The sequence below is a fragment of the Anopheles merus genome, chromosome 3L (assembly GCF_017562075.2).
Source record: "Anopheles merus strain MAF chromosome 3L, AmerM5.1, whole genome shotgun sequence".
NCBI lineage: Eukaryota > Metazoa > Arthropoda > Insecta > Diptera > Culicidae > Anopheles > Anopheles merus.
In genome coordinates, this window is record NC_054085.1 from 22398032 (window position 1) to 22423281 (window position 25250).

The 25250-nt window shown below is 44.3% G+C and overlaps 7 protein-coding genes across 9 annotated transcripts; 1 reads left to right on the forward strand and 6 right to left on the reverse strand.

Moving 5' to 3' along the window:
* Positions 1 to 613: 613 nt before the first annotated feature.
* LOC121600571 (zinc finger protein 658B-like) lies at positions 614 to 2350 on the reverse strand. Its single transcript, XM_041929274.1, has 4 exons — positions 2139 to 2350; positions 1328 to 2053; positions 1110 to 1258; positions 614 to 1021 (listed from the first exon to the last, which is right to left on the reverse strand). The coding sequence occupies exons 1-4, from the start codon at positions 2253 to 2255 to the stop codon at positions 973 to 975; spliced, it is 1041 nt and encodes a 346-aa protein (XP_041785208.1). The 5' UTR covers positions 2256 to 2350; the 3' UTR covers positions 614 to 972.
* Positions 2351 to 3232: 882 nt separating this feature from the next.
* Positions 3233 to 5310, reverse strand: LOC121600569 (asparagine-rich zinc finger protein AZF1-like). Its single transcript, XM_041929272.1, has 4 exons — positions 5120 to 5310; positions 4267 to 5055; positions 4048 to 4196; positions 3233 to 3976 (listed from the first exon to the last, which is right to left on the reverse strand). The coding sequence occupies exons 1-4, from the start codon at positions 5258 to 5260 to the stop codon at positions 3943 to 3945; spliced, it is 1113 nt and encodes a 370-aa protein (XP_041785206.1). The 5' UTR covers positions 5261 to 5310; the 3' UTR covers positions 3233 to 3942.
* A 2808-nt stretch (positions 5311 to 8118) lies between these two features.
* Positions 8119 to 10766, forward strand: LOC121600563 (zinc finger protein 57-like). The gene is made up of 4 exons (XM_041929264.1): positions 8119 to 8511; positions 8576 to 9355; positions 10143 to 10294; positions 10362 to 10766. Exons 1-4 carry the CDS (start codon positions 8374 to 8376, stop codon positions 10597 to 10599), a joined length of 1308 nt encoding a protein of 435 aa, XP_041785198.1. The 5' UTR covers positions 8119 to 8373; the 3' UTR covers positions 10600 to 10766.
* LOC121600562 (zinc finger protein 235-like) lies at positions 10679 to 12854 on the reverse strand. The gene is made up of 4 exons (XM_041929263.1): positions 12679 to 12854; positions 11821 to 12615; positions 11589 to 11737; positions 10679 to 11496 (listed from the first exon to the last, which is right to left on the reverse strand). The coding sequence occupies exons 1-4, from the start codon at positions 12814 to 12816 to the stop codon at positions 11259 to 11261; spliced, it is 1320 nt and encodes a 439-aa protein (XP_041785197.1). The 5' UTR covers positions 12817 to 12854; the 3' UTR covers positions 10679 to 11258.
* A 3555-nt stretch (positions 12855 to 16409) lies between these two features.
* Positions 16410 to 18011, reverse strand: LOC121600566 (zinc finger protein 37-like). Its single transcript, XM_041929269.1, has 3 exons — positions 17593 to 18011; positions 16715 to 17503; positions 16410 to 16634 (listed from the first exon to the last, which is right to left on the reverse strand). The coding sequence occupies exons 1-3, from the start codon at positions 17914 to 17916 to the stop codon at positions 16512 to 16514; spliced, it is 1236 nt and encodes a 411-aa protein (XP_041785203.1). The 5' UTR covers positions 17917 to 18011; the 3' UTR covers positions 16410 to 16511.
* A 1317-nt stretch (positions 18012 to 19328) lies between these two features.
* Positions 19329 to 20561, reverse strand: LOC121600573 (zinc finger protein 57-like). Of its 3 annotated transcripts, none has more exons than XM_041929278.1 (3): positions 20423 to 20561; positions 19633 to 20328; positions 19329 to 19551 (listed from the first exon to the last, which is right to left on the reverse strand). In XM_041929278.1, the coding sequence occupies exons 1-3, from the start codon at positions 20534 to 20536 to the stop codon at positions 19429 to 19431; spliced, it is 933 nt and encodes a 310-aa protein (XP_041785212.1). In that variant the 5' UTR covers positions 20537 to 20561; the 3' UTR covers positions 19329 to 19428. The 3 variants fall into 3 exon arrangements, with proteins under 3 accessions (XP_041785212.1, XP_041785211.1, XP_041785210.1); XM_041929277.1 differs by having other exon boundaries at positions 20399 to 20561; XM_041929276.1 differs by having other exon boundaries at positions 20387 to 20561.
* A 723-nt stretch (positions 20562 to 21284) lies between these two features.
* LOC121600564 (zinc finger protein OZF-like) lies at positions 21285 to 23401 on the reverse strand. The gene is made up of 4 exons (XM_041929265.1): positions 23232 to 23401; positions 22424 to 23143; positions 22179 to 22330; positions 21285 to 22103 (listed from the first exon to the last, which is right to left on the reverse strand). The coding sequence occupies exons 1-4, from the start codon at positions 23367 to 23369 to the stop codon at positions 21854 to 21856; spliced, it is 1260 nt and encodes a 419-aa protein (XP_041785199.1). The 5' UTR covers positions 23370 to 23401; the 3' UTR covers positions 21285 to 21853.
* Positions 23402 to 25250: the final 1849 nt, after the last annotated feature.

Consider the following 25250-nt stretch of genomic DNA (forward strand, 5'->3'; position numbering starts at 1 on the left):
CAAGGGTGCCATAGAGTCCAATTTCCATCATATGAAGTTTACTTCCCATAGCAAAGAGTCGAGGAAGTGTCCCACAACTATGAGAACCCCTGGAAACCCCTAAAACCTTTCCGGTAATGTTCACGGAACGTGGAAACCCTGAAAGTGCTGCGAAAGTGGCGCAATCGAAATATGTAATAGGAATAGTAATCGTAATCGGAAATATGTAATCGGCTAGGAATTCCTAGAAGAAACCCAAAAATTAATCTAAATTAAATCGTGACATTCTCCTGTTTTTTTTCTGCATTTGAGTCAGAAGTTTAATAAACAAAATTTGATTGTTATAAACTAACTTGTTTGATCATGTGGAAAAGTGTCCGTACACGTTGTTCAAAACTTTTGGTATCAAAACTACGTGTGAAAATGTAGTGCCTGTTTTTTTGTAAAGGACTTACGTACACCACTGTATGTCACAGCATACATGCCCAAGTTCTTAAAATCCACTAAACGGCCACTAAATGGATTCTAAACGGCTCAAGCTCTCATCCTAAAAGAAATCTAAAAAGACTTCGTTTAACAGACGGCAAACGACTGATGCATTCTAAAAATAGCAAAAACAGCTGGTGGCGCCAACTTGTTGATTGTTTGTTTATTGGGTAAATTTGTCCGCCATTTCTGGTTAAACAAACATTAAGACTAACTTACATACTACTGTCTTACATGATTGATCGGTTTTAACTGATATTTAATTTTCCAGTCATTTAAGCTTAATCTGTGGCGCTTGGAGCATTTGAATTCGAATGTATTTTCACACGCTGCAACTCACGTGCAATCCAGGAACTCGTGCATCGGACAGTTCCGAAAAATGGTCTGTATATAGGCTAACGCAACCTTTGGTTACAATTTCAAAGAAATCACTCCTATCGATTGCTACCACAACAAGGCCAATAAACTGAAAGTCTCCATAGAAATAAAAATAAAACCCATTTGTACTTATTCGGTGTCGCTTGTCTCATCTGCAATGCGGGATCTGTTGCGTGTCCTAAAAAAACAGTTTCGACAATAATTAATTTATTTGATTCCTTCAAACCGTACAATGGTGTTAGTTGTACGGAAACACATTCGCTTACCTTCGCACTTTGCGTTCTGTACCGGTGTTTCTGGGTTTCTTAGCCGCATTATGAAGTCGATTGAAATGATCCCTCAGATAGACGGCATTGGGGAACGTTTTCTCGCAGTCCGGGCATTCGAACTTTTCCCCTTTGCTCTCGTGAGTAAGCTGCAACGGAATACGGAAGACGGATGTAAGTGCAATCCAACACAGGCCATCCCCCCAAAATATACATACCATATGGTACCGGTACGTTTTGTGATGAATGAAGCCTTTGCCGCATATTTTGCACTTCTTTTTAACCAGTTTCAGGTGCACCTGTTCGATGTGCTGTGCCATGGTCGCCTTATGTTTCGTCTTTACCGGGCACAGCGAACACTCGAACGAGGGCTCGCGGTGTTTCTCATAGTGGGACGGCATGTGGAACACTATTACGCCACAGATTTCGCACAGATGCTTCTTTCGCTTGCCGCGCTCGCGCACGTACTGAACTCGGGGCGGTATGGGATTTAGGCTGTTATTCCAGTCGACGAACGATCTGTGAATCACATCCTCAACGTGCACCGTTTCACCCTGCTCGATGTAGTTGGCCGAGTACGCAAACGCTTCATCGTTCGCGATCGCTTCGATGATGGCGCTCGTGACCGGTACCACCGGTTCGCTCTGCTTGTGGTCCGGTTCAGGCAACAGCTCCGTGATGTTGCTACGACTGCACACTGGCTCGCTGGGTTTCGACTGTAAGCAGTGGTCACCAAATCCATCGAAATCGAACGTATCCTCCGAGCTGTCCGATAGTTCGACCACAGTTTCGGTTGGCTCGCTAGCACTCGCCTCCAGCATGGCACGCAGCTCACGAAACTGTGCGTCGTTGCTCATGCACGTTTTCCGGAAGGTGGAACAAATTTGCAGCTTGTTGGTACATTCCAGACACATGGCGTAGGGCGTTTTGTTGTCATCGTCGATCTGTTTTGCAAAGGAAAGCCAGGTGAAGGTACGCTCTACTCGTGCTCGTTAGCGTGGGACACTCGACTAGCACGCTATTACTCACCCTTATGCCACTAAACAGTGCCACTTCCTCGATATCGATCGCCAGCTCGGAGGCATCCGCGACCGGTATAAGATATTCTTCGTCCTCGAGCAGACAAAAACGACAAATTTTCATCATTTTGGAGGACACCGGTACATCACCATGTCGAGAAATTTGTTAGTAAACAAACAGGTTCAAATCAGCTGTTTTCAACTGCCGCCCAGAAAGGCTTTGACGTTAACGACAGGAAACAGATTACAGGTGTCCCCCGAGATACGACTGTATTTGGGACCGAAAAAATGTCCCAAAGCAAGGCGTAAGTCGAAAAAGTCGTATGTCGAATATCTTTGAATATAAAGTTTATAGCCGAAGTTGAAGAGTTTGAATTTATGATATCGTGTATTTTATTTAAAATAATGTTCGATAATGTAATAATTATATTCTAAAAACCGTACACAATATAGATATTCAAGATAGGGTAGTTGTGGAATCGTTGGAAATGTGTGTATAACGGTTATCAGCCCAAATATTCAAAAAAATACATCAATTTCTTGTCAATGACAACTTTTGACTGTCAAAATCAAAATCGTCGTATCTGCGAATCGTCGTAACTCGAGGAGGTCGTAACTCGGGGGACGCCTGTACATTTTTCAATGAACAAGCGGTTATTTTTCTCACCGTTCAAATAGACATAGAGCGGCAATGTCGCAAGCGACGAAAAATAGCTCAAAATTTCACTCCATGTATCTCAAAGTAGCTCATTTGACTCAGGCAAACAACTTGTTTTATATTTGAAAACACCAAAAAATAGGTTAAAATGTGTTCAAATCTAAATTTTTGCGTTTGGCATTAATCTAGCTTGTAAACAAACTGGATAATTCATTTCTTTCGGATGAAGCAAACATGTAACGCGAGACGATCTTCTTGTCGCTCTGTGTCGCGAATTTCGCGACCAAGATTGTTGCGGCTAAGGATTTTGCGACCAAGAATTTTGCGACCAAGATCTTTGCGACCAACAATTTTGCGACCAAGAATTTTGCGACCAAGACATTTTCGACCAAGAATTTTTCGACCAAGACTCAGTGACGTTGTCGGTCTCTGTTTATTTGAACGGTCACATTGGATGAGCGGTTTTTTTTCTCGTAAAAGGAGATGCTAACTGATCCATAAATCCATAATAATAAGAATTAATATAGTTCTGATGCTCGCGAGTAGATGGTGGGTGGATAATTTTTTTTAATTTGTTTTTTTTTATACTTAAATTGTTTGTATTTAAAGCTATCTGAGCTTTTTATTCATTTACACACTAATATAATACACATACTTTCTTACTAACTTACTTACATATAACTATACTTGAAAGAGACATTTAAGCACTTTCCAACAGTAAAAATACAAACACAAATAGCTTAAATGCCGGTTGCTTGAAGGATTTTTGTTTTGATTTTTTTGTCATAGCTCCAGTAAATAATTTGTGTGAGAGGAACTGTACTCGAGTGTAGTTAGATCCTGAAAGTTATCTTGAATATTTCATGTTCCACGAACAAGTACTTCAGCAAGAAATGATATTTTCCCATTCTGGAAACTGCTCCTTATCCTATGCTTGAATTGATATTGGTCCAAAATATGTTGGCCTTAGAATTGTTCCTTTTCGTGAAAAGGTAGAAAAATAACGTTCGAAATATAGGAGACAGTCGAACAAAACCACCGTGAATGGATGAGATTTCCAAACCATCGAGAGCCCGCTAACCTGGAGTAAATTGAGGAGCCAGCTCCTCTCCAGGTGCACAACACTTTGAACATATCAAAATATGTTTGTCTGAAGCTATGCTGCCATTATATGCGGCTGGTTTCTTTTCCTAAAAAGGTATGTAAAATTATTAATAGGTTATTGCTAAGTAAAATGTTTTAAATTACTATAGAAGCGTACCTTCTCACTTTTTTGGCTGGTTCCGTTTTCTTCGCCGTCTTCGCTGCGTTATGAAGCCGATTGAAGTGATCTCTTAGGTAAATTGCGTTCGGGAACGTTTTCTCACAGTCCGGGCATTCGAACGTTTTTCCTTCTCCCTCGTGGGTAAGCTGAAAGGAAGCATGTTTGATAGCATTTTCAATTGCCTTCACACATTCTGCACTGCCGCTCAATACTAACCATATGATATCGGTACGTTTTGTGATGAATGAAGCCCTTGCCGCATATTTTACACTTTCTGGTGTTTTGCTTCAAATGCACCGTAAGTATGTGCTGGGCAATGTTGCTCTTTTGCTTCATCTTTACCGGACAGTGTGGACAGCTGTGTATTTGCTCCTCGCTGTGATTGTCATAATGGCGCAGAATGCAACTAATAGAAATGCCACATATGTCGCACAGGTAGCGCTTTTTCTTTTTCTTGCCCAGTTCACGGACCTTGGGATATGGTGGGTTTAAGCTACCGCCCCAATTGATAAACATCTGCCACATCTCGTTCGGGTCGAACAGTACCTCGCCCGGCTCGATGTAATTGGCCGAGTACGCAAAGAGCTCGCCATCGCACACAACCTCATCGGTGGTGCTTGTGCACGAAAACGCTTCACTGTGCTGGGTAGCATCGTCGTCATCCGTAATCATTGCCGGAATTTCGACTGATCGTTTCGGTAGCTTCGGCACGGGAGGTACTTCCGGTACGCTTTGTTTCGATGGTTTCCACAGGGGGTCGTTTAGATAGATTACCACCGGTTTGGTTTGAGCGTCTTCATCGTCCATTCCATCGTCTGTATCCGATAGCTCGATACGAGCGACGACTTTCTGCAGCCTTTCCTTGCCGCTAGCAACCAGCACTTTGTACAGATCGCGAAAAAGCGGATCATTTTTGAGACACGTGTTGCGGAAGGTCGCTGATACTTTCAGCTTGCTGGTACAGTCCATACATACTGAGAACGTTGCCTTGTTGTCGTCGTTTATCTGCAAAGTGGGACGTATATTTACAACAGCTGCGGTATGCGTTAGAGCAAAACATGTCGCTTACCTCAATCCCGGAGAATCGTTCTAAATCTTCCGTTGTAATTTCAAAGTCGAGCAAATCCTCGATAGGAATCAAACAATCATCGTCCTCGCACAAGCAAAACCGGCAAACTTTTATCAATTCCTCCGGAACGGCGCGCTCCATCGCTGCTGCAGAATGGTGGAATGTTGGTAAACAACACAGCGCGCCTTGAATGGAATGTCAAAATTAGTGATGAGAAAAATGAAGTTTTCGTTGGAATCGATTCCGGATAGTAGGGTCCGGAATCAGTTTCCGAAATCGACTCCGGAATTGGCTTCGAAATCAGAATCGGTTCCCGAACTAGAATCGCCTCTGGAATATGAATCGGGTCCGACATCGGAATCGGCTTCGAAATCGCAGTCGATTTTGGCATCTCCATAAGAATAGGCGATTTTTATGTCCAATGATCTTCTATTTGGCGTAAACGTCCTACGCGGACATGCCCGGCGTATATATAGGCTTTCGAGATTTTATTCAGTGCCACGCAGCCGGATAGTGAGTCCTTGCTACGGGGGGACGGACCATATGAAGGTTGAAACCCATGACGGGCATTTTGTTAACTCGTACAAGTTGACGATTTGTACAATGGGACCGCCCCTGTACAATGGGTCCAATGAACGCTTTGTTAGTCGCAAAGAATTTCAAATTTACTTCTAAACGATCCTTTCTCATGGTGATTCCCGGACTGAGGTCGCTTCTGAGACTTCTTATTTCAATTCTGATTCTCATTCCGGTGCAAATGTCAATTTCTGGAGTCAATTCTGATTCCGTTTCCGGAGAAAATTGTGATTCCCAGGTCGTCTCCGATTCCGGAGCTGATTCTGATTCCGAATTCAATTCCGGATTCATAGTCGACTCCGGAAACGGCAGCAAAGTCGACTCCGCAATCGGCTCCGGAATTGATTCCGAATACGGAACCGAAATCGGGTAGGTCCGATTCCGAGTGCCCACCACTAGTCAACATTAGTGCTTCCATCGCTTACCGTCTCACTTACATACCTTGGCTATAAGCAGGGAACACAATCAAAGCTGCTCCTTGTGGTCCTTTTGATACAAATATTTTTCAAATGCAAAAATTATTACGTTACTCCTAAAATAGTCACCATACGGCAGAAATATATGCACTCCTGAACACTCTTTCTCACAAGGGTGCCTAAGATCACATAAAAAGGTAAAATCTCTCAGAATATCGGGAAAGCAAAGATTAAGGCAAGTTATTGATAAAACTATCGATTGTTGGTTTTTCAGTTTTATTTTTCAACGGTTTTTAGTATCATTAAAAGTAACATTAAAGTAAGTGAGAAGTTTTGTTTCAATTTGGTTTTAATTTACTGAGGTATTATGAGCATACAACCGTCACATAATTTAATTCAATTGAAATGAACTTAACTTGAGCCGTAAATACTCTTTAATCTAGCGTCACTCGTTGGCGAAAACCGTTTCAAATTATCATGCTAACATCACTTAGTTTGAAGGGCGGCTTCACTCTGAATCAGATGATGTTTCGTACTTGCTTACTAGGACAGCATTTAATCTTCTTTTCCTAAAAAAATGTGCACGTAATTGGTATCATTTGGTATTTGTTGCTGTTGTAAAATCTCTGCTTCGATCCAGTTTCATCCCTATCGAGAGCAGAAACTCGGTCGCTTACCTTGGCATTTTGGGTCCCGATTCAGCATTCGTCTTCCCCGTTCTAGCCGCATTGTGGATGCGATTAAAATGGTCGCGCAAGTAGATGGCGTTCGGGAACGTTTTCGAGCAATCCTGGCAGGCGAACCGTTTCCCTTCACCCTCGTGGGTAAGCTGAAACAAAAAAGTAGCATATATTGTTACTGCACATTCCGGTACAATTTGCTCTGCTAGCACGACCCAACCATATGATATCGGTACGTTTTGTGGTGAACGAAGCCTTTGCCGCATATTTTGCACGTCCTGCAGATGGCCTTGTAGTGCACTTGCAGTATGTGCTGGGAGATGTTGTTTTTCTGCTTCATTTTGGCCGGACAGTACGGGCAGGCAAACGTGGCCGTCTCCTCGTGTACTTGCATGTGCGTCGGAAGGTGCTTCACAATGAGGGCGCACTTTTCGCACATGTACAGCCTTCGCTTTCCGCGCTCTCTCGGATGGGGAGCGGTGGGAGCGTGCTTCGGGTTGAGGCTGGTGTTCCAATCGACATACGATCGGTGCACCACATCCTCTGCATACAGTATTTCTCCCGGCTTGATGTAGTTGGCCGAATATCCAAACAGCTCGTCCTCGCTTTTCGCTTCCTCGATGGTGCTCGCAATCGAAACCACGCTACTGGGCTGCGTACGGTGCTGGGGTTCTTTTACGGTACTCGGCAGTGGACTCGAGCCATCTTCACTAGGACAAACTTCCGTTGCGATTGGTTGGTGTTCGGCGTAGGTGTCGGAGTTTTCTTCCACTTCAAAATCGCTTTCCAAATATTCGACCGTTTCATCGTACGTCTGTTGAACGCGGGAGTCGAGCACAACACGGCACAGGGCATGGAAGAGCGCATCGTTCCTCAGGCAGGCGTTCCGGAAGGTGGACGATATTTTCAGCTTGTTTGTACATTCTAGACACACCACACAGGATGCTTTGTGTTCATCGTTGAGCTACAAAGGCAATGCAATTTATTTAAATCTTCACCGATACTGACATTAAGGGTTGGTGCACGAAGCGCAACGGTTACCTGTATGCCGGTGAAACGGACTAAATCTTCGATGGTAAGCTCAAAGTCTAATACATCTTGCACCGGAATTAAGTAGTTTTCGTCCTCACTGAGACAAAATCGGCAAATCTTCACCATTATATGGAGATCGGCGTTCTGCGCCATCCTGGAGCAATTTCGGTTTGTTGATATCCCAAAAGCGCTGCAGCTGATGTCAAAAGTTATCCAAACATCATTCACACACACACACATTGATAGCTCGGCGCAGTGTTCGAAGCTGTACAGGGTGGCTCTGAAAATTGTGTTGATTCTGCTGATTTTAATCACGCAAAAATAGAAAAGTATTTTTAGCCAGCCAAGCTTAGCGAGTTGAGAAAATCTTACTGGTTTAGTAAGTAAACCACTGTAAACGCACGTTTCTGATCAAGAAAATATGGCCGTTTATTTTTTGACTTATTAACCGTCGTTTTCAAACCAACCACCTTGTGGTTGATTTGGTTGTCATCGACCGGCCGTCTCCTGTCAGTATTGTTTACCAATCAAATCATGCTACAATCCCGCAATGGCAAGCATACCGCGAGATAATTCGAATATTTGCCGATTTTGTTTGTGCCAGGAGGAGAAGCAACTGATGCTCATTTCAAGAACGTTTCACTCTTCCCTAACGATCGAGGATGTACGAAGGTTCACTGGTATTCAGGTAATGAAGTTCCTTCTTCCTAGTGCCCCATACAGTACGCTTACGTTTCGACCGCACTTTTCAGAAACTCCCCGACGACGCAAAAGGGCTCGCGATATGTTTCGAATGTTTGGGTAGTCTTAAGAAATCCGCCGACTTCCGGTACGCATGCATACGCAATGATGCCACTTTCCGTCAGCTGAGCGCGGAAGCAGCTGCTTGTAGAAAAGGGAATCCGACGAAACCCGTGGACCACAGTGAACGCATCGTCTCTGCGGATCCTCTGGAGTTAAAATTTGAGATTATTTACCACGAAGAAGATAGTTTGGATCCGGCCGATGAGGACCAACTCGTACGCAGCATTGCCAATGAAGGTTTCTGTACCGAAGGCGCAACACAAGGGGCAGTCGAGGAGGCGTATTCAGCGAACTACATCGAACTAGGTGAACCGATGTCAGACGCTAACGAGGAGAACGATGCGTTTGAATCACATAGGATAATGAATTACCGTGCCGGGAAACTTTCGCTTAGTACTGGGCGAACTAGAAAACCCCGGAAACGAAAGCCACCGAACGGTGAACCGGAGGATTTGCCATCTTTATCTGTCGAAGGAAAGGTTCGCAAAAAGTACGACCGTCGGAAAGTGCTGTGCCATTTATGTGGCAAAACGGTAGCCGATATTTCGCTTCACCTTGTAAGTCATAAACAAGAAGCAAATCACCAGTGTCCTCACTGCCCAACTAAAATGACACACCCCAGCAACTTGCTGCGTCACGTCGAGGCCGTGCACTTGAAAAAGATAATAAAAACCTGTGAATTGTGCGGCGAAGGGTTTAAACACATGAGTGTCTATAAGGGGCACATGGTAAGAATTAGTGATAGTGGGGAAAGTTGACAAAAAATCGGAACCGACTCCGATCCGACTTCGATAATTTCGATCCAGCGTTATCTGGAGTCGTTTGAAGTTGCCTGGAGTCGTCTGGAGCCGTCCGGAGTTGAGTCCAACTGACTCCGATCGACACTGGACAACTCTGAATGAATCTCACTCCGATTGATTCCGGACGACTCTGGACGTCTCAGGATGATTAAGACCCCTAAAGACTCCGAATGATTCCGGACGACTCCCAACGACTCTGACTCCAAACGACTACGAACGAATGCGGGTGAATCCGACTCCAAACGACTCCGGACAACTCGGGACGACTCCGGGCTACTCCGGGCGACTTCAAACGACTCCAAACGACGCCGGATGAATCCGAACGACTCTGGATGACTCCGGACGACTCCGAACAACTCCGAACGAGTCCGAACGACTCCGGAAAACTCCGGACGACACCAGAAAACTCCAGAAGAACCCGGGCTGCTCCAGATGACTCCGACTCTGGACAACTCTTAATGACTCCGTGCGATTCCGTCTCTAAACGACTCCGGACAACTCCTAACGACTCCGAACAAGTCCGGACGACTTCAAACGACTCCGGACAACTCCGACTTTGAACGACTCCCGACGGCTCCGAATGATTCCGGACGTCTTCGAACAATTCCACACAACTCCGACTCCGAGCGGAACTAGTGGTCCAAAGAGTAGTCCAAAATCTGTGCAGAGGGGTTTAAATTCCGTTTTTCATAACATCGTGCATTTTTTTCTTCAGCTCACGAAACACAACATCGGAAAAACATACAAATGCGAAGTGTGCTCGCAAGTGTTCAAGTATCCTGGCAACTTGAGAGAGCATAGGAAAAGAAAGCATTCCACTGGCAGCAAATGTGTGTGTCCTATTTGTGGCATGATGTTTAACGACCGGTAAGTTGGAAACCATTATACAACGAGTAAATCATGCTCTTATGCGATAAACGAACTCGTTTTGCAGGAGTGTATTAAAAAGACACGCAGCGGTACACTCAACGGACACACCGTACCATTGCAAGCACTGCCTCAAGCAGTTCAAAAGCGGTGAAGCTAAAAAAGCGCATGAGCTGACACACAGTGGCGTCAAGTTTAACTGCAAGTTCTGCCAGAAGTCCTATCGGTACAGAACGCAGCTCTGTACACACGTTACACGAACTCACCGGCTTAAAGTGGAGGAAAATGCGTCGAGCAGTGACTAAGTGCTTAAGGGTGGTGTATGCTGTACGATGATTTATGAATATTGGTACAACACCTACATTAAAGCAAAACTAAGATAATATCCTTTGTAATCCGAACAAACCGAATGTTGAATCGATTGATATGAACACCGGAGGATTTGGCAGCCAAGCTGTTCTCGAGTAGTAATGCCGTAAGTAAACCTACTATATTAATTACCGATTGTACCTGTTGTAACCATGTACATTGTACATTTCTCAATTCTCCGGTATTCAACAATTTTGATAATTTTACATTTTTCAAAAGGGTGCTCTTGTTTTCCAGATATGGCATTAGAAAATGTAAAAATAGTTTTGCATTGATGTTTATTAATTGCCAGCAGGATGCCTACTCCAACCTTTCTTTAAAGATTGTTGCATATTTTTAAATATTATGATGTTTTGTTTATTTCTTCTTGCTTAATGTAACTTAAGCGAGGGTCTTGCGGGGTACAGTCGTCAACTAGCACGACTTACCACCACGTCCGTAATGGGCTTATTCTATCTATCATACATCTATTTATGCCACAAATTGCCAATCCTATTAATGGAGGCCTAGATCGCCTCGGATGTTGTGCCGAATAGGAAGAATAAGCTTAATGTACCAATAATATGCTGAGTGCATTGCATCGATTAAGCGCCACTCATATTGATTCTTCCTCATTATGCGTGTTTTCCTCCGGGTGCATCTTTCTCATATGCATGCTTAGCAGCGATTTGTAACGGTAAGATTTTTCGCAAAGCGTACATTTAAACAGAACGCCACTGTGTGTCAATTCGTGTGTTTTTCTTGCAAACCGGCTTTTGAAACGCTTCGGGCACTGGCTACACGCGTACGGCTGAGCGTCTGAATGAACGCGTTGGTGGATATTAAGCAGTCCGCTGTAAAATCAATACAAAACAACGTGAAAACAAAACCAAAATCCACATGCACACCAAGAAATAGTATCCCAATTAACCGGATGCAATTTTACCTTGATTTGAATGATTTATCGCAAATCCCACAGCAATATCGTTTTGCATTATGCACTGCATATGTATGGCGTCTCAGATTGGTCGCGTGTCTAAACTTCTTCCCACACACGCTGCATTCGAGCGGCTCGCCTGTGTAGTGCTGTGAGTCCTGCAAAGAAATGTAAGTTCCGACATGCATACGACAATTCAATGGCCTGACTGAAAGACCCAGCGGGCGATATATCTCCTTACCATGTGGGACACGTAGCTATTGTTAGTGGTGAACTCTTTGCCGCATATTTCACACGTCTTCTCCACTATCTTCAGATGTACCGTATTGATGTGTCGCGTCAGGTTTTTCTGATGCCTTATCTTGGCCGGACAGTGCGGGCAGGGAAGCTTGATGGACGTTTTAGCGTGGTGATAGTTTTGATGGAAATTCAGGTTGCTTACGAACGTCCCGCATATGCTGCAAAGCACACGTGCACTACGACCACCTGTGGACGACGACTTTGCTTCGCGTGCAGGGTCCCTTGTTGTGATCTGTTCGGCACCTGCTCTTTTTCTATTAGGACGTTTTTTGCGGACGAGTTTTTGCTTCCCATCTCGTGCTGGGTCTGTTTCACTCTCGTGCCAAGTAAACTCATCGTCATTCGGCGTTTCCTTCTCGCTGTCGGGAGCTTGCTTCACAGTGAGCCTTTCAGCCGGCGGTTCGTTTATGACGATGCAGTTGGCCGAGTACTGGTCATTGTTTTTTGTCGCAATTTCTTGAGATGGGACAGTGCTTGTATTTTGATTGCCATTCTCAAACGTGTCCTCATCGAACAGCTCAGTATTAACTCGAAGAACTTCTATTTGAACCTCTAACGGATCTACATCCTGTGTGTTTTTAGCCGGCCCGTGGTTGTCGCTGGTAAAGGGCCCAACACACAGCTGATGGAAGGTGGGTTCGTTACGTATGCATGCATTCCGGAAGTCGGCTGATCTTCTGAGACTGTCGAAACATTCTAAACACATTGCTAGCCGTAACGCATCGTTCGGATGTAGCTGAAAAGCAAGATTCAAATGTTGTCGTATACTGTCTGGGTTAGGAAGATGGCTTTATCTTACCTGTATACCAGTGAATCGTCGTACATCTTCAATTGTTAGTGAAGGGTGTATTATTTTTGTAATGGGCAGCAACTGTTTCTCCTCCTGGCACAAACAAAATCGACAAACAGATAAGAATCCCTGTGGAACGATCGCCATTTGGAACCAGCATCAGGATTTTGTTGGTAAACAAAGTTAGTAGAACAATTGTCAACATCTACCAAGGTCGGTATACCCAAGCTATACGAAGTTTTTGATTTTTAAATTATTTAAAATGCACATTGCTCTTGCAACTTGCCGGATACCTGTATGGGTTACTTCTTAACATTTTACAAGTTACTGCTTTTTCACTCGCAGAAATCGATCCAGAATTTAAATACATAACATGTTCAGCAAAAATCCGAAGACGACTCTGATTCGACTCAAACAATTTCGGACCCCGACCAGCATTATCGGGAGCCGCACGGAGTCGTCCAGAGCAGGAATCGGAGTCATCCGGAGTCGTCTCGAGTCGGAGTTGAAGTGGGAGTCAACCGAGAACGTCCAGAGTTGGAGTCGACTGGAATCGAAGCCGTCCGGAGTTGTAGTCGGTTGGCTTCGACTAGAGTCGCATTCAGCCGGGTTCGGTCATTGCTGTGTTCGCTAAGCGCTAATCTTATAAACAAAGTTTTGTTTACGAAGTACATCCAGTGCTGACTCCAGTTTTATTCTGTTTCCCGTCGACTCCGGGCGACTCCCACTCCGGGTGACTCCAACTGGAATCGGGCTAACAATACAGGGGCTCCCACGATTTATTGGTTGGTTTCCATTTTTTTTTGGTATGTTTCCACGATGTTTTAGTCGTTTCCCAGAATTTGTTGGTTCAATTGTATTGATATCCAATCGGACGATACCAATAAATTATGGGAACGAACCAAAAATCTATGAGATACGATGAATGAATCGTGAGACGAGCTCAAAAAATTATGGGAACCGACCAATAATTCGTGGAAACCCTGTAACCGGAGTAGGATTGGAATCGTGGGTGCGCTCCAGAGGGCATATCACTAGTTTAATCATCTATTATTATAGAACAGCTTTATTTTATTCTATTGTTTTATATTTAAATAGAAACAACTGAAAGTTGATTTGTTCATGTCTCAAAACCATTCTGTATGTAAAATAATGAGGCATAATAAAAGTAGCGGAGCTCACTGATATAGCCACGCCACAGTCCAGAAAACTTTAGGTGACCTTATTTTAATTGATTAGATTTTTTCTTTTGGGCCGGTCTGGTGGTACAGTCGTCAACTTGTACGACTTAACAACATGCTCGTCATGGGTTTAAGTCCCGAATAGACCGTGCCCCCATACGTAGGACTGACTATCCTGCTATGGTAACAATAAGTCACTGAAAGCCAAGCTCACTATCACTACTGGGTACAGGCAGGCCTTGACCGACAGCGGTTGTTGTGACAAAGAAGAAGAAGAAGAAGAAGAAGATTTTTTCTTAGATTTTTTCCTACTTAGATTTTTTCTTCTTCGATGGTACATTCTTTCGGGTTGGGAACTCTTCTTTGATCGGTACATCAATTTCCGGGTTTTGCTCCACTTCTTCGGAGCTTGCTCGCTCTGTAGCTGTCTGACTTTCAGGGTGGCTTTTTTTCAGATGTAACATGAGTTGGGATTTGTACCGGTACGACTTATCGCAGTGCGTGCAGCGAAAAACGACGCCAGCATGTGTAAGCTCATGTATCGTCCTGGCGTACGAAGAACGGAAACGCTTCGTGCATTGTCTGCACCCGTACGGTTGTTCCGAGGAGTGAGTTCGGTAATGTCTGCGCAGCGCCTCTCTACAACAGAATACATCAGAGACATATTACAATATTTGTTTTTCTGCTCCAGTGAGCTGCGTAATAATCTTACCGCACTTTAAAAATCTTGCCACAAGTCTCGCACGTATGCATGTCGCTACGATGGACATTTCGAATGTGCATATTCAATCCACTTGGATGTTTAAATTTGCTAGAACACATACTGCATTCATGGAGTTTTCCAATGCCGTGCTGAGATCGCTGCGTAAGGACGATACAATAAAGTATACGGTAATATATTAAAAGGTCATATATTAAAAGGTAATATATACGGTCTTGATTTAATTAAAAGACACGCAAAACAACCTACCATGTGGGAAACAAGGGAACTAGTAGCAATAAATCCTTTGCCGCACAATTCGCAAGACCTTACGATCCGCTTTTCGTGCACCTGTTGAACGTGGCGTGCAAAGTTTGCGGGATGGGCCACTTTAGCCGGACAGAAGGGACACGAATACCCCGCCTCTTTGTGGGTTAGAATATGTGCTTTATAATCGGCCACTACCTTGCCACAAATCTCACACAGCGCTAAGGGTCGCTTGTAATGTTTACGCTTCTTGAGCATGGAAGGTTTCAATGCTCCACCTCCATTGTCGCATGGCGTTTGTTCATTGGGTTTTGCTGAGGCAACAGACACCTTTTCCCAACTTTCTGGTTTGCTACTTCGAGGTCTTCTTTTCCGCTTCCGGAGCTCATCGTCAGTATCATCGGAAAACGGTTCACCCAACTCGACGTTGTTGGCCGAGTACGGTGCTTTGTACTCTTCTTCTTCTGCGACCTTTTCGGATGGGACTGTGGCGTTCAAATCTTGTCCGACTATGGTTGTGGTCTCCTCTTTCGGTTCTGTTTTTATATCTTTATCGGTGAGAGTCTCAACTTTCACTTCCAATGGATCTACATCGGGTATGTTTGCATTGGGTATGATATTAACCGGGGCTGATGCGTTCAAATCCTGTCCAGTTATGTTTGTATCATCCACGAACGGTTCAGTTTTTATTTCTTTATCGATATCGACGAGAATTTCAATTTTCAACTCCAACGGATCTGCGCCGGGTATGTTTGATTCGATTAAGAGTTTGACCGGTTCTTCTTTTGCACTAATGACCAGTTCTTTTTGTGCACTAGCGGGCGGTTCTTTTTGTGCACTAGTGACCGGTTTTTCTTTTGTACTAGCGGGCGGTTCTTTTTGTGCACTAGTGACCGGTTCTTCTTTTGATGATGCCCTAACGCTCAGTTCGCGGAAGGTGGAATCATTGCGCATACATGCGTGCCGGAAGTCGGTAGAACTTTTCACGCTGCCCAAACACTTAAAACATATTCTAAGTTTTAATGCATCCTGTCGGCTCACCTGAAAGGAAGGATTCAGTTGATTCCAATGCTTTCAACAGTACTGTATGGGATAAGAAGATAGCTGCGGTACCGAAACTCCAGTACACCGTCGAACATCAGCGATTGTAAAGGTAAAGCTTAGAGTTTTACCGATAACGATCGTTTGTTCCTTATTGGGGCACAAGCAAAATCGACACAAATGCAACATATCTGGCTGAACGTTTGCCATCGGGAGCAGTCACAGAATATGATTGTAAACAAACTGAACAGGACACGGACGGAGGATGACAGCAAAAGGTGTTACACGCACACAAATGCAACAAGGGCTATTTTGACGTTCGTCTGGCCTTTAAAAACATTTGAACTACAATGCAATTAGAATACAATAGGAATATAGAAGAACCGCTAGTAGTACGATAACGAAGAACGCAAAAGTGGTGGAAATAATCTCGTTAGAATTATACACTGAACATTCGTTGTGATGAGATTGTAATGCTTTGATTAGGTTTAAAATTGTTGAAAATTATTTAAAGCAAATTATAATAAACCGCTGCAGAAAACGGGACCGAATGAAGGTGGGTAAATTTCGAGTTAATTTATTCATAGCAATTTAGAACAAATGTTAAGCTATGCGCTTTGGCGAAGCAAACACCCAATACACTACAATAAGGTTTATTTTTGTTTCCTCGCAATATTGTGTAACCTATTGAAGTGATCCTTCAGTGCGTTTGAATGGGAAAATGTTTTCGAGCACGCTTTGCACTCAAACGTTCCACCCTCGTCCTGATGCGACATCTGTGCGAGAGAACAAAGAAATAAATAAATAACTGAATAAGAAAGCTGACGATTTCCAAGCCTGTTTTGGCAACACTTACCATATGATATTTGTATGTTTTATGGTGAATGAACCCCTTGCCACATATTTCGCACGTTTTGCTTATCGTTTTCAGGTGCACCGTTTGGATGTGTTGTATCATGTTAGTTTTCTGCTTCATTCGCACCGGACAATGCGGGCATGCCTCGGAGATGTCGTCCTCGTGGTTGATCACATGCTTCGGCAAGTGCTTCACGAAGATGCCACAGATGTTGCACAGGTGCAGCTTTCGCTTGCCGCGTTCCCGCTCGTACGGCACGATCAGTGGATTGGATGGCCAGTAGTAGCTGCTCCATTCACCGTTCTCCGGGTCCGACACGCCGTCGTCGTCCGAGATTGACGCTTCACCGGGTGCGATATAGTTGGCAGAGTTGCAATGTTCGTCATCTTTCGCAAAGCGTTCGGAAACGGTTCTGCTGCTGCGATTGGTAGTGCTGGTCCTGCGGCAGCCGTCCACCCTTACGCTGTCGGATTCTGAGTCTAGCAAGTATTCCTCCAGAAAGGAACATTCCCCTTGCACCCTACGGAAGGGATCGTTGATGCTGTACTCCGTCGATCTATCATCGAAATTGTCGAGCTCAGCCATCATATCTGGTTCGTCAAGATCGGACGGTTGGCTTTTCCCGTCCTCTGCTTTGGTTTCGATGGCGTTCGCGCTTGCAACCAGCAAGTCGTGCAGCTGCTGGAACTGTGCATCGTTGCTCAGGCAGCGCGTCCGAAAGTCGGCAGAGATTTTCAGCTGGTTGATGCATTCGAGACAAATTGCGTACTGTAGAATATTCGCATCGAGCTAAACCAAAGAGCCAATCAAGATTAGGTTCATACATGACACGAAGGGCAGCGGTAGCGCTGGACCAAAATCAAGCGCACGATATTCACCTGTATTCCTGTGAACCGTTGCACATCCTCGATTGTGAGTAGAGTGTCGAAGGTTTTTACCAAGGGCAGAAGCAGTTTCTGGTTCTCGCAGAGACAAAACCGACAGACGTACAATATTCCCTGCAAACTGTTCGCCATCCCGAAACAGGTAGTGAGATTGTTTACATGGAACGACAACAATGCGATGCCAGGACAAATGTCAAATCGCACGCAGATCAAAACAAATGAAATCACGCACACAAGTACGTTCGGATACAGGGTGTAGCATAAAGTACTGCTTCGAGAATACTGTCCTTCGTAGATCATTTTGAAAATTCTGAACATTTTCTACATAATGATCCAGTTGGATTTCTTGCACCATTTTGTCGTTGCATGCTGGAGATGTTGAGAGTTGGAGCTCTCGTATAAGGTTTGGAACAGCTCGAATAAGATTTATTGTACAAATTATGAACCAGTTCCTGGGATAGGACAGTTTCTGGAGAAATTTCAAATGGTTGGTAATAGTGTAGGGTTTCATGAATCTCTCGTTTCATGAATCTACTGCGGTGTAAGTTTCGGAAAGGTTGGATTCAGCCTGATGCGCCACCCATCTGCGGGCCCAATTTGTTCGTCCTCCTCCGACACCACCATCTCGCCTGGTGCGATGTAGTTGGCGGAATAACTAAGGTCGATATGATGTTCGGTGCTAGCTCTACGGTCCCTTTGGTAGCAAACTTTGGCGTACGGGCCAGTTCGATTGTCCGGTCCGAGCTGCGGGCTGCTATATTCCGGAGGTGGTCCAAGCTCAAGTTGGACGGCAATTGTACGATAGTTCTTGTGCTCTTTGGGCCATTGCTTGCGATTAGCCTAGATGTGCGAGAACAACAACACCACTACTGTCAATGTTTTATGGTCACCACTACACCAGGACATTATGTTCGAGGGATCCACTGCCAGCGTACACACGACGCCCACGTGGGCCTGCCCATACCCGAATACACAGCCTATAGCACACGATTCTATCTTCACCATTAAATTAAAAGGGATAGAGCTTATACCCCGAACATAACCTTAAGGTACGCATGCTTCTCTCATCATATGAATATGAAAATGAAGAAAAGGACAAGGCAAACGAGACACAGCAAAGTTTCCTCACGGCTACACATGTCCTCTACCCAAGTGCCACAAGTCCAATAAACGACCACTTAACGGGTTCTAAACGGCTCAAGCTATCAACCTAAACGAAATCTCAAAAACTTCGTTTAGCAGACGGTAAACGACTGATGCATTCTAAATAGCAAAGAAAAAGCAGGTAGCGCCATTTGTTAATGGGATAGCAACACAGTGGAGCCATCCATCTATTGAGCAAACCAGAGAAGCTGTGGAGCTTAGGTTTTTTTTCTATGGATATTTGATGTTCCTAAACGACTGGAGCTTAATTTGTGGCGCTTGCGTAGATGCGTTGCCTATGCGTCTCGCTCGGTATCACAGCGGCATACGGCAGGCAAGCATTACACCTTCTGCTACCTGATACCCACACATGCTTACAAGAACAAAACTATTCGGTTCGGGTCGGTAAACGTCGGGTGGACGCTGGAACGCGATGGAGCAGAATGTTCCATGATTTTGTATGAGTCTGGCTGTTTTGGACGGCACTCGTGGACGCTCGCACTGTGGCAAACGATAAGCAATAGGAAAATCTAACTGTTCCAAACAAAATTATTGGATTAATACAAAGGTAATTTACTTATCTAGTTTGATGGTTCTGTATTTCGTACAAAATAATTTAATGATCAAAAGTTCTCAAAGAAGATGATCTGCTGGTGGTAATGCGGCAGTGTTTTCCATCTGATACACTTATTCCGTTTTGCTGTAAGTACTATGGACCCTTCTAATATGCTGCTTCAGTCCGCTGGCATGGGTGAATGTTTTAGCGCAAAGTTCACACTCGTGCGTGTCGATATCGCCATGATGGGAACGCTGTAAGAGAAAACAAACAGATTAGCCCCATAAATTTCTTGCTTTGTCCCGTCTGTACAGTTTCGCCCATCCTGCACTGACCATGTGATAGCTGTACGTTTTGTGATGCACGAAGCCCTTCCCGCAAATGCTGCACGTTTTGCCAATCGTTTTAAAGTGCACCGTTTCAATGTGCTGCACAATGTTGGTTTTCTGCGTCATTTTGATGGGACAGTAGGGGCAGCCGTGCATTACTGCCTGCGTGTGATTTAGCGTATGCCGCTGCAGGTTGATCACGATCGAGCCGCACATATCACACAGTGACTTTTTTCGCTTCATTTTCTGCTTTCTGCGTTCTTTGCTGGTGTGCGTAGCTTTTTTGCCTTGCTGCTTCGGTATGTTCGCTGGAGGTGTTGCATAGTACTCCTCATCGCTTTCCGGGTTCGTTTCGCCAGGTTCGATGTAGTTGGCAGAGTAGCCAACCTCACCATGGGTCGATAACACTCGCATAGCCCTCCCGTAAATCTCTTCCTCGTCGACATATTCGAGTTTGATTTCGAGGTCCGGTTTCAGGGCAACTGCCTGCAGCTCGCAAGCAGTCTCGTCTGGATTTTCCAAATACTCCTCCGCCAAATCGAAGGCGCATGAATCGTCCGTTTTAGTAAGCCGCGTCAACCGTATCTCTTTGTACTGGGAATCGTTGTACATGCAGGTACGGCGAAAGTCGGCCGAACATTTCAGTGCGTCCGTACATTCGAGGCAAACTGCGCAGGAAGCTAGCTCGTCGTCCGTTGCGATCTGTAAGCAAAGAAAAGCCATGTTATGGTGCAACAACGGGATTCTCGCTGTGTGTCACCCGGCCAGACACCTGTAGCCCGGTGCAGTGTTCTACATCGTCAATTGTAAGCGTAGGATTGATTGTCTCCAGCACTGGGATAAGTTTTTCTGCGTCCTCGCACAAACAAAACCGACAAACAGAAACCGTTTGCTGCGGTGCGTTCTCCATCGCAGGCGTGAATACGGCGGCACTGATGGTAAACAAACAATTGCAATGCAAGGAGAAAACGTCAACCGTTTCAAATCGCAGCTGTCATTAATACCGTTACCCAGGTAGCAATAATGTTTGAAAAAAAGAGATTTCTTGAAGGAACGGACATTTTGCCAAAAAATGTGGGTTTATCGAGCGAAAATGCTCATGTTATTTTCATTGTTAGATGCTGCATAGTTAGTGTGAGAGCTCGGAATTGGGCCTACCCGATACCGATTCCGTGTTCGGAATCAATTCCAGAGCTGATTCCTATGCTGAAATCGATTCCGGATCCGATTCTGTAGTCGATTCCGCGACCGATTCTGGAGCTGATTCCGGAGTCGTATCCGGAGCTGAGCCGGCTCCGGAAACTGGTTCCAGACCTACCATTCTAAAAAACATCGGAGCTAGCCAGAATCGATTCCGAAGAAATGTTTATTTTTCCCAGCACTACTGCATAGATCCATTCCCATCCATTTCTGATTCTGACGTTCCTGAGTCTAAACTGAACCGCAATCAAATACAAGTCTCGGACAGATTAAAAAAAAAGATAATTTCAGTTCCGAAATGGGTTTTGAATTAGTTTCTAGGAAAAGGAATGTTTTGGAATCAATTTAAGGCGTTATAAATTTGGTTTCACTGGTAACATCAGTCTGACCGTTATTTATCTCTAAGGAATTTATTTTTACTTTGAAAGGCAAAATAACCATTTATAAAAAGAAATTAATTTTAACTCTAAATGCATCGGACAGTCATCATTTTCATCGAATGCCGGACGTCATCAGAAATATCAATTCGACTCTTTTACAGTTTAAAATGGACAACGTGATTAGTTCATTTTTTACAATTTTCGGTTCTAAACTAAGCAGCACCGGAGTCGATTCGTGTTTCAACAGATAATGTGTTAAAACAAACCAAAACAGGCATTGCTCCAAGTCCATTGAGTAAAGACATTTGTACAGTAAGCCTACAGTAGCCAGGTACAACATTGAGAACATAGCTCCGATCGTATATTTTAAACGAACCTAGTAGATTCTTGCGGAACCTGTGTCGCTACTAGAAAAATGTGGGAAAAAGCGTATGGTTGATTCGCAGAGTATGTTGAATGAACTACATAATTAATTCTTCTTCTTCGATCTTCACAAAAAAAACACAATTTTGAACGCAAAAGCTAACAGAGAAACAACTAAATGAAAGTTTAATTTGAATTTTAGTAGTGTCAATTGGCATTAAAAATATTGGAAAAGCAAACACCTAGGTTTGCGGCAGAATATTTGGCCAGATCGCAATGTCATTCTATTGGCCCTCTAGTTTGACCGCATCTTCATCCTTTGCCGTCTCTTCTGGGTGCATCTTTTTCATGTGCATCGTGAGAAGCGATTTGTATCGGTACGACTTTTTACAAATCCTACAGCCGAAAACAATGCCATAGTGCGTCAGTTCGTGCGTTTTTCTAGCGAATCCACTTTTAAAGCGCTTTGGACACTGGCTACAGGCGTAGGGCTGATCGGTGGAGTGCACTCTTTCGTGCACTTTGAGTTCTTGTCTGGGGGGAAAAAACGCACGATCGTTACTCGTTGCTGTCGAAATTGTCGAAATATGGGTTGGTTCATATACTTACTTCAGTTTAAATTGTTTCCCGCATAAAGCACATTTGAAGTTGTACTCATCGCTATGGAACCGCTTAAAGTGATCCCTTAAGCCTCCTGGGTGATTGAATTCCTTCTCACAAACGTTACATTTGTGCGTATCGCCTATACCGTGGTGGGAACGCTGTAAAATAAAGAAGTAGAAGCATGATGTTTGCAGGCACAAATTATCCGCTCGCTATTTCCATTGCGTCATCGTCATCTAACCAGCCCTTACCATGTGCGATTTGTAGGTATTGTTGTGCGTAAACCCTTTGCCACACAGTTCGCACGTCTTCACTATCTTCTTCAGATGGACCGCTTCGATGTGCCGCAGAAGATTCGAATGATCGACCATTTCCACGGGACAGTGAGGGCACGCTCGTTTCGCGTCCTGTCTGTGGCTCTGTATGTGGCGTGGTAAATTGTTCACCAGCTTGCCGCACGTCCCGCACAGCTGCTTGGCGCGGTTGCCCGTGCGTGTTGGTTTGGTGCCGTGCGGCCGGGAAACAGCTTTCGTTTTCCGCTCGCTCGTCGATGGCGACGGTTGGTCAATGTACTCCTCCTCTTCGCTGAAACTCTCCGCTTTCATTGTCATCACACTATCGACACACTGTTCCCAGCTGGCCGTTTCGGCCTGTTCCCTGCCGTCCGATGCACCGGAATCGAGCCGCTCTTCCTGTTCCTGCCCCTCCTCGGACTGTTCGTAATCGGTGGTTGTCTGTTCGTCGTGTTGCGGCAGGACAAATTCAATCTCAAACGCTTCCGTCTTGGCGATATGCGCGGGACTGTCGTCGACGAACTCGACTTCGCCCGGCTGCTCGGCACTGTGGAGGGAAAACAGCTCCCGGAAGAGGGCGTCATTGCTGATGCACGAGTTCCGAAAATCGGCCGATTTTTTAAGCCTGCTGGTGCACTCGAGACACATCACGTACAGGGCAGAGTGCTCCGTGCTAATCTGGGAAAGCCGGAGAATGGGAAGAAACGCGGGCGTACCGAAATTAGGGACCGATTTGGGAGGTTCGGTTTTGGCGTTCAAACATTACCTCGATACCGGTGAACCGTGCCAAGTCGTCCAGGTCGAGTGAAGAATTTAGCGTTTTCCGCACCGGGATGAGCAGTTTCTCATTCTGGCACAGACAAAATCTGCAAATATTCGATATTTCGGCCGAAGCGCTTTCCATTTTCTAGCCGCAGTGTAGTTTTTGTTGATAAACAACGCCACTGGATGCGAATAGCCAGAGTGACCAGAAATACCGATTTATCTGTACAGGCGGTCCCCGAAATACACGGTACCTCATATACGCGGATTCTGAGATACCCCGTTTTTGGACCCCATTAACCGTGGTATCTCGAGGACCGCATGTACTGACCGAGAAGTAATAAAACCATTTCCCAAATGATTTAATGTAGTGAGGGCGGTGGCAACACTGATCCGATGCGATTTTATCGGACGTTTCTGTAAAACGCTATTTCGTCTCATATTGCGAAAATTTTAATGATTTGAAGGTTTAACCCAAGGACCGTAAAGATATCAGGTCAAGTTATAGGCCCGTTTTGACAGCTAGGGGGAAGAAGAATCGACGAAGAAAACTGACAGTTAGTTTTCCGCGTTTGGCGAACGCTTCAAGTTCTCGAAGGAAAATTTCCATTTTAAATCACGGGCTGTGTTCTAATAAACTAAAATATTCACCCAAATTGATCTCCACCAAATATTGACCATGCAAAACGTAAACAATCCATCAATACATATGCAAGCGGAAACCATCTGTCAAAATCGGAGCCCAGGGGGGGATCGCCAAAAGCGCTATAACTACACCTCATTATACATTCCACCTTGGTTAAACCATCATAAAAAAATAATTTCTTATTGTTCCTACATATCCTGGATAATTATATTGACAGATAAAATCGGATGCAATGATCCGACGGAATCAAAAAGTTTTGATTCCGTCGTACGACGAAATCGGACGTTAGATAACTACCTACAAAATATAAAATTTCTTCCGAAAATTACAGTCTGTTCCCGAGTTATGCGGTTTCTGCGTTCCCGACGACTCCGCGTAAGAGCGTTTCTACATACACCGAGACTGCAGCTGAGAGATGGCTGTGAGAGAATTGACAATCGGTTTCTCACACCGGTGTGTAGAAGCTCTGAAAAGCGCCGAGATGAGACTTTTAAAATGATGTTGAAAAAATCCATTTTAATCGCTAAAATGAAGTCAAAAAAGTTTCTTTTACTTTTTGATAATATTTCTACGATTATTAGATGGCAAAAATGCAAACTGTAATTGATCGATCGCTATAAACTGCCAATTTAATTTTTTCTCAGCTGCATCGTTCTTTGCATGCCGAGGAGAATTCTCTCTGCGAAAATGCTGTCAGTCGCTGTCAGAGCATGCTGTCAGTTATTTTCTCAGCTGCATTCTCGGTGTATGTAGAAACGCTCTAACTCGAATACCCGCGTAAGTCGAATTTCACGTATGTGAGTAAAATACTACCCGATTACCATGACCAAAGTAAATAGAAAATGTTGCCAGATAAAAATCTATTTGGTTTGAATTTGGCCGGCAACAAAGTTGCGCTAGCTGTCAAAAACCATACATTTTGCCAGCAATAATGTTGCGCGTAATAAGAATAGACCGCTGCCTAAGTCGAGAACCGTCGTTACTCCTGAAAAAAAAAGTCGAGAACCGCGTAACTCGGGAACAGACTATACCGTTAAAATTTTGATGCTCCTACCGAAAACCGCCAAAAAATTCTGCCCACACTGTAGTGAATAGAGCTGTCAACCGCTGTTTTGACAACTGCGCATCCCAAGATGTCTCGAGCTTGAGATGGTCTTGGTGGAGTTTTATAGTAATCTCGATAAAAGCGCAGAACAAAAACCGTCTGTTTTGTCCCTTTGGATTGGCGAAGAATATCAATTGAATTGTAATAAAAATATAAGCATTGATTCTCAATAGATGATATGAATGAAGCGCTCATTGTTCATCAAGTTTTTCATTTTCATCACCATATTTAAAAGAATGAGCAGCACACGTGCGCGTTATCCGATTCTCAAC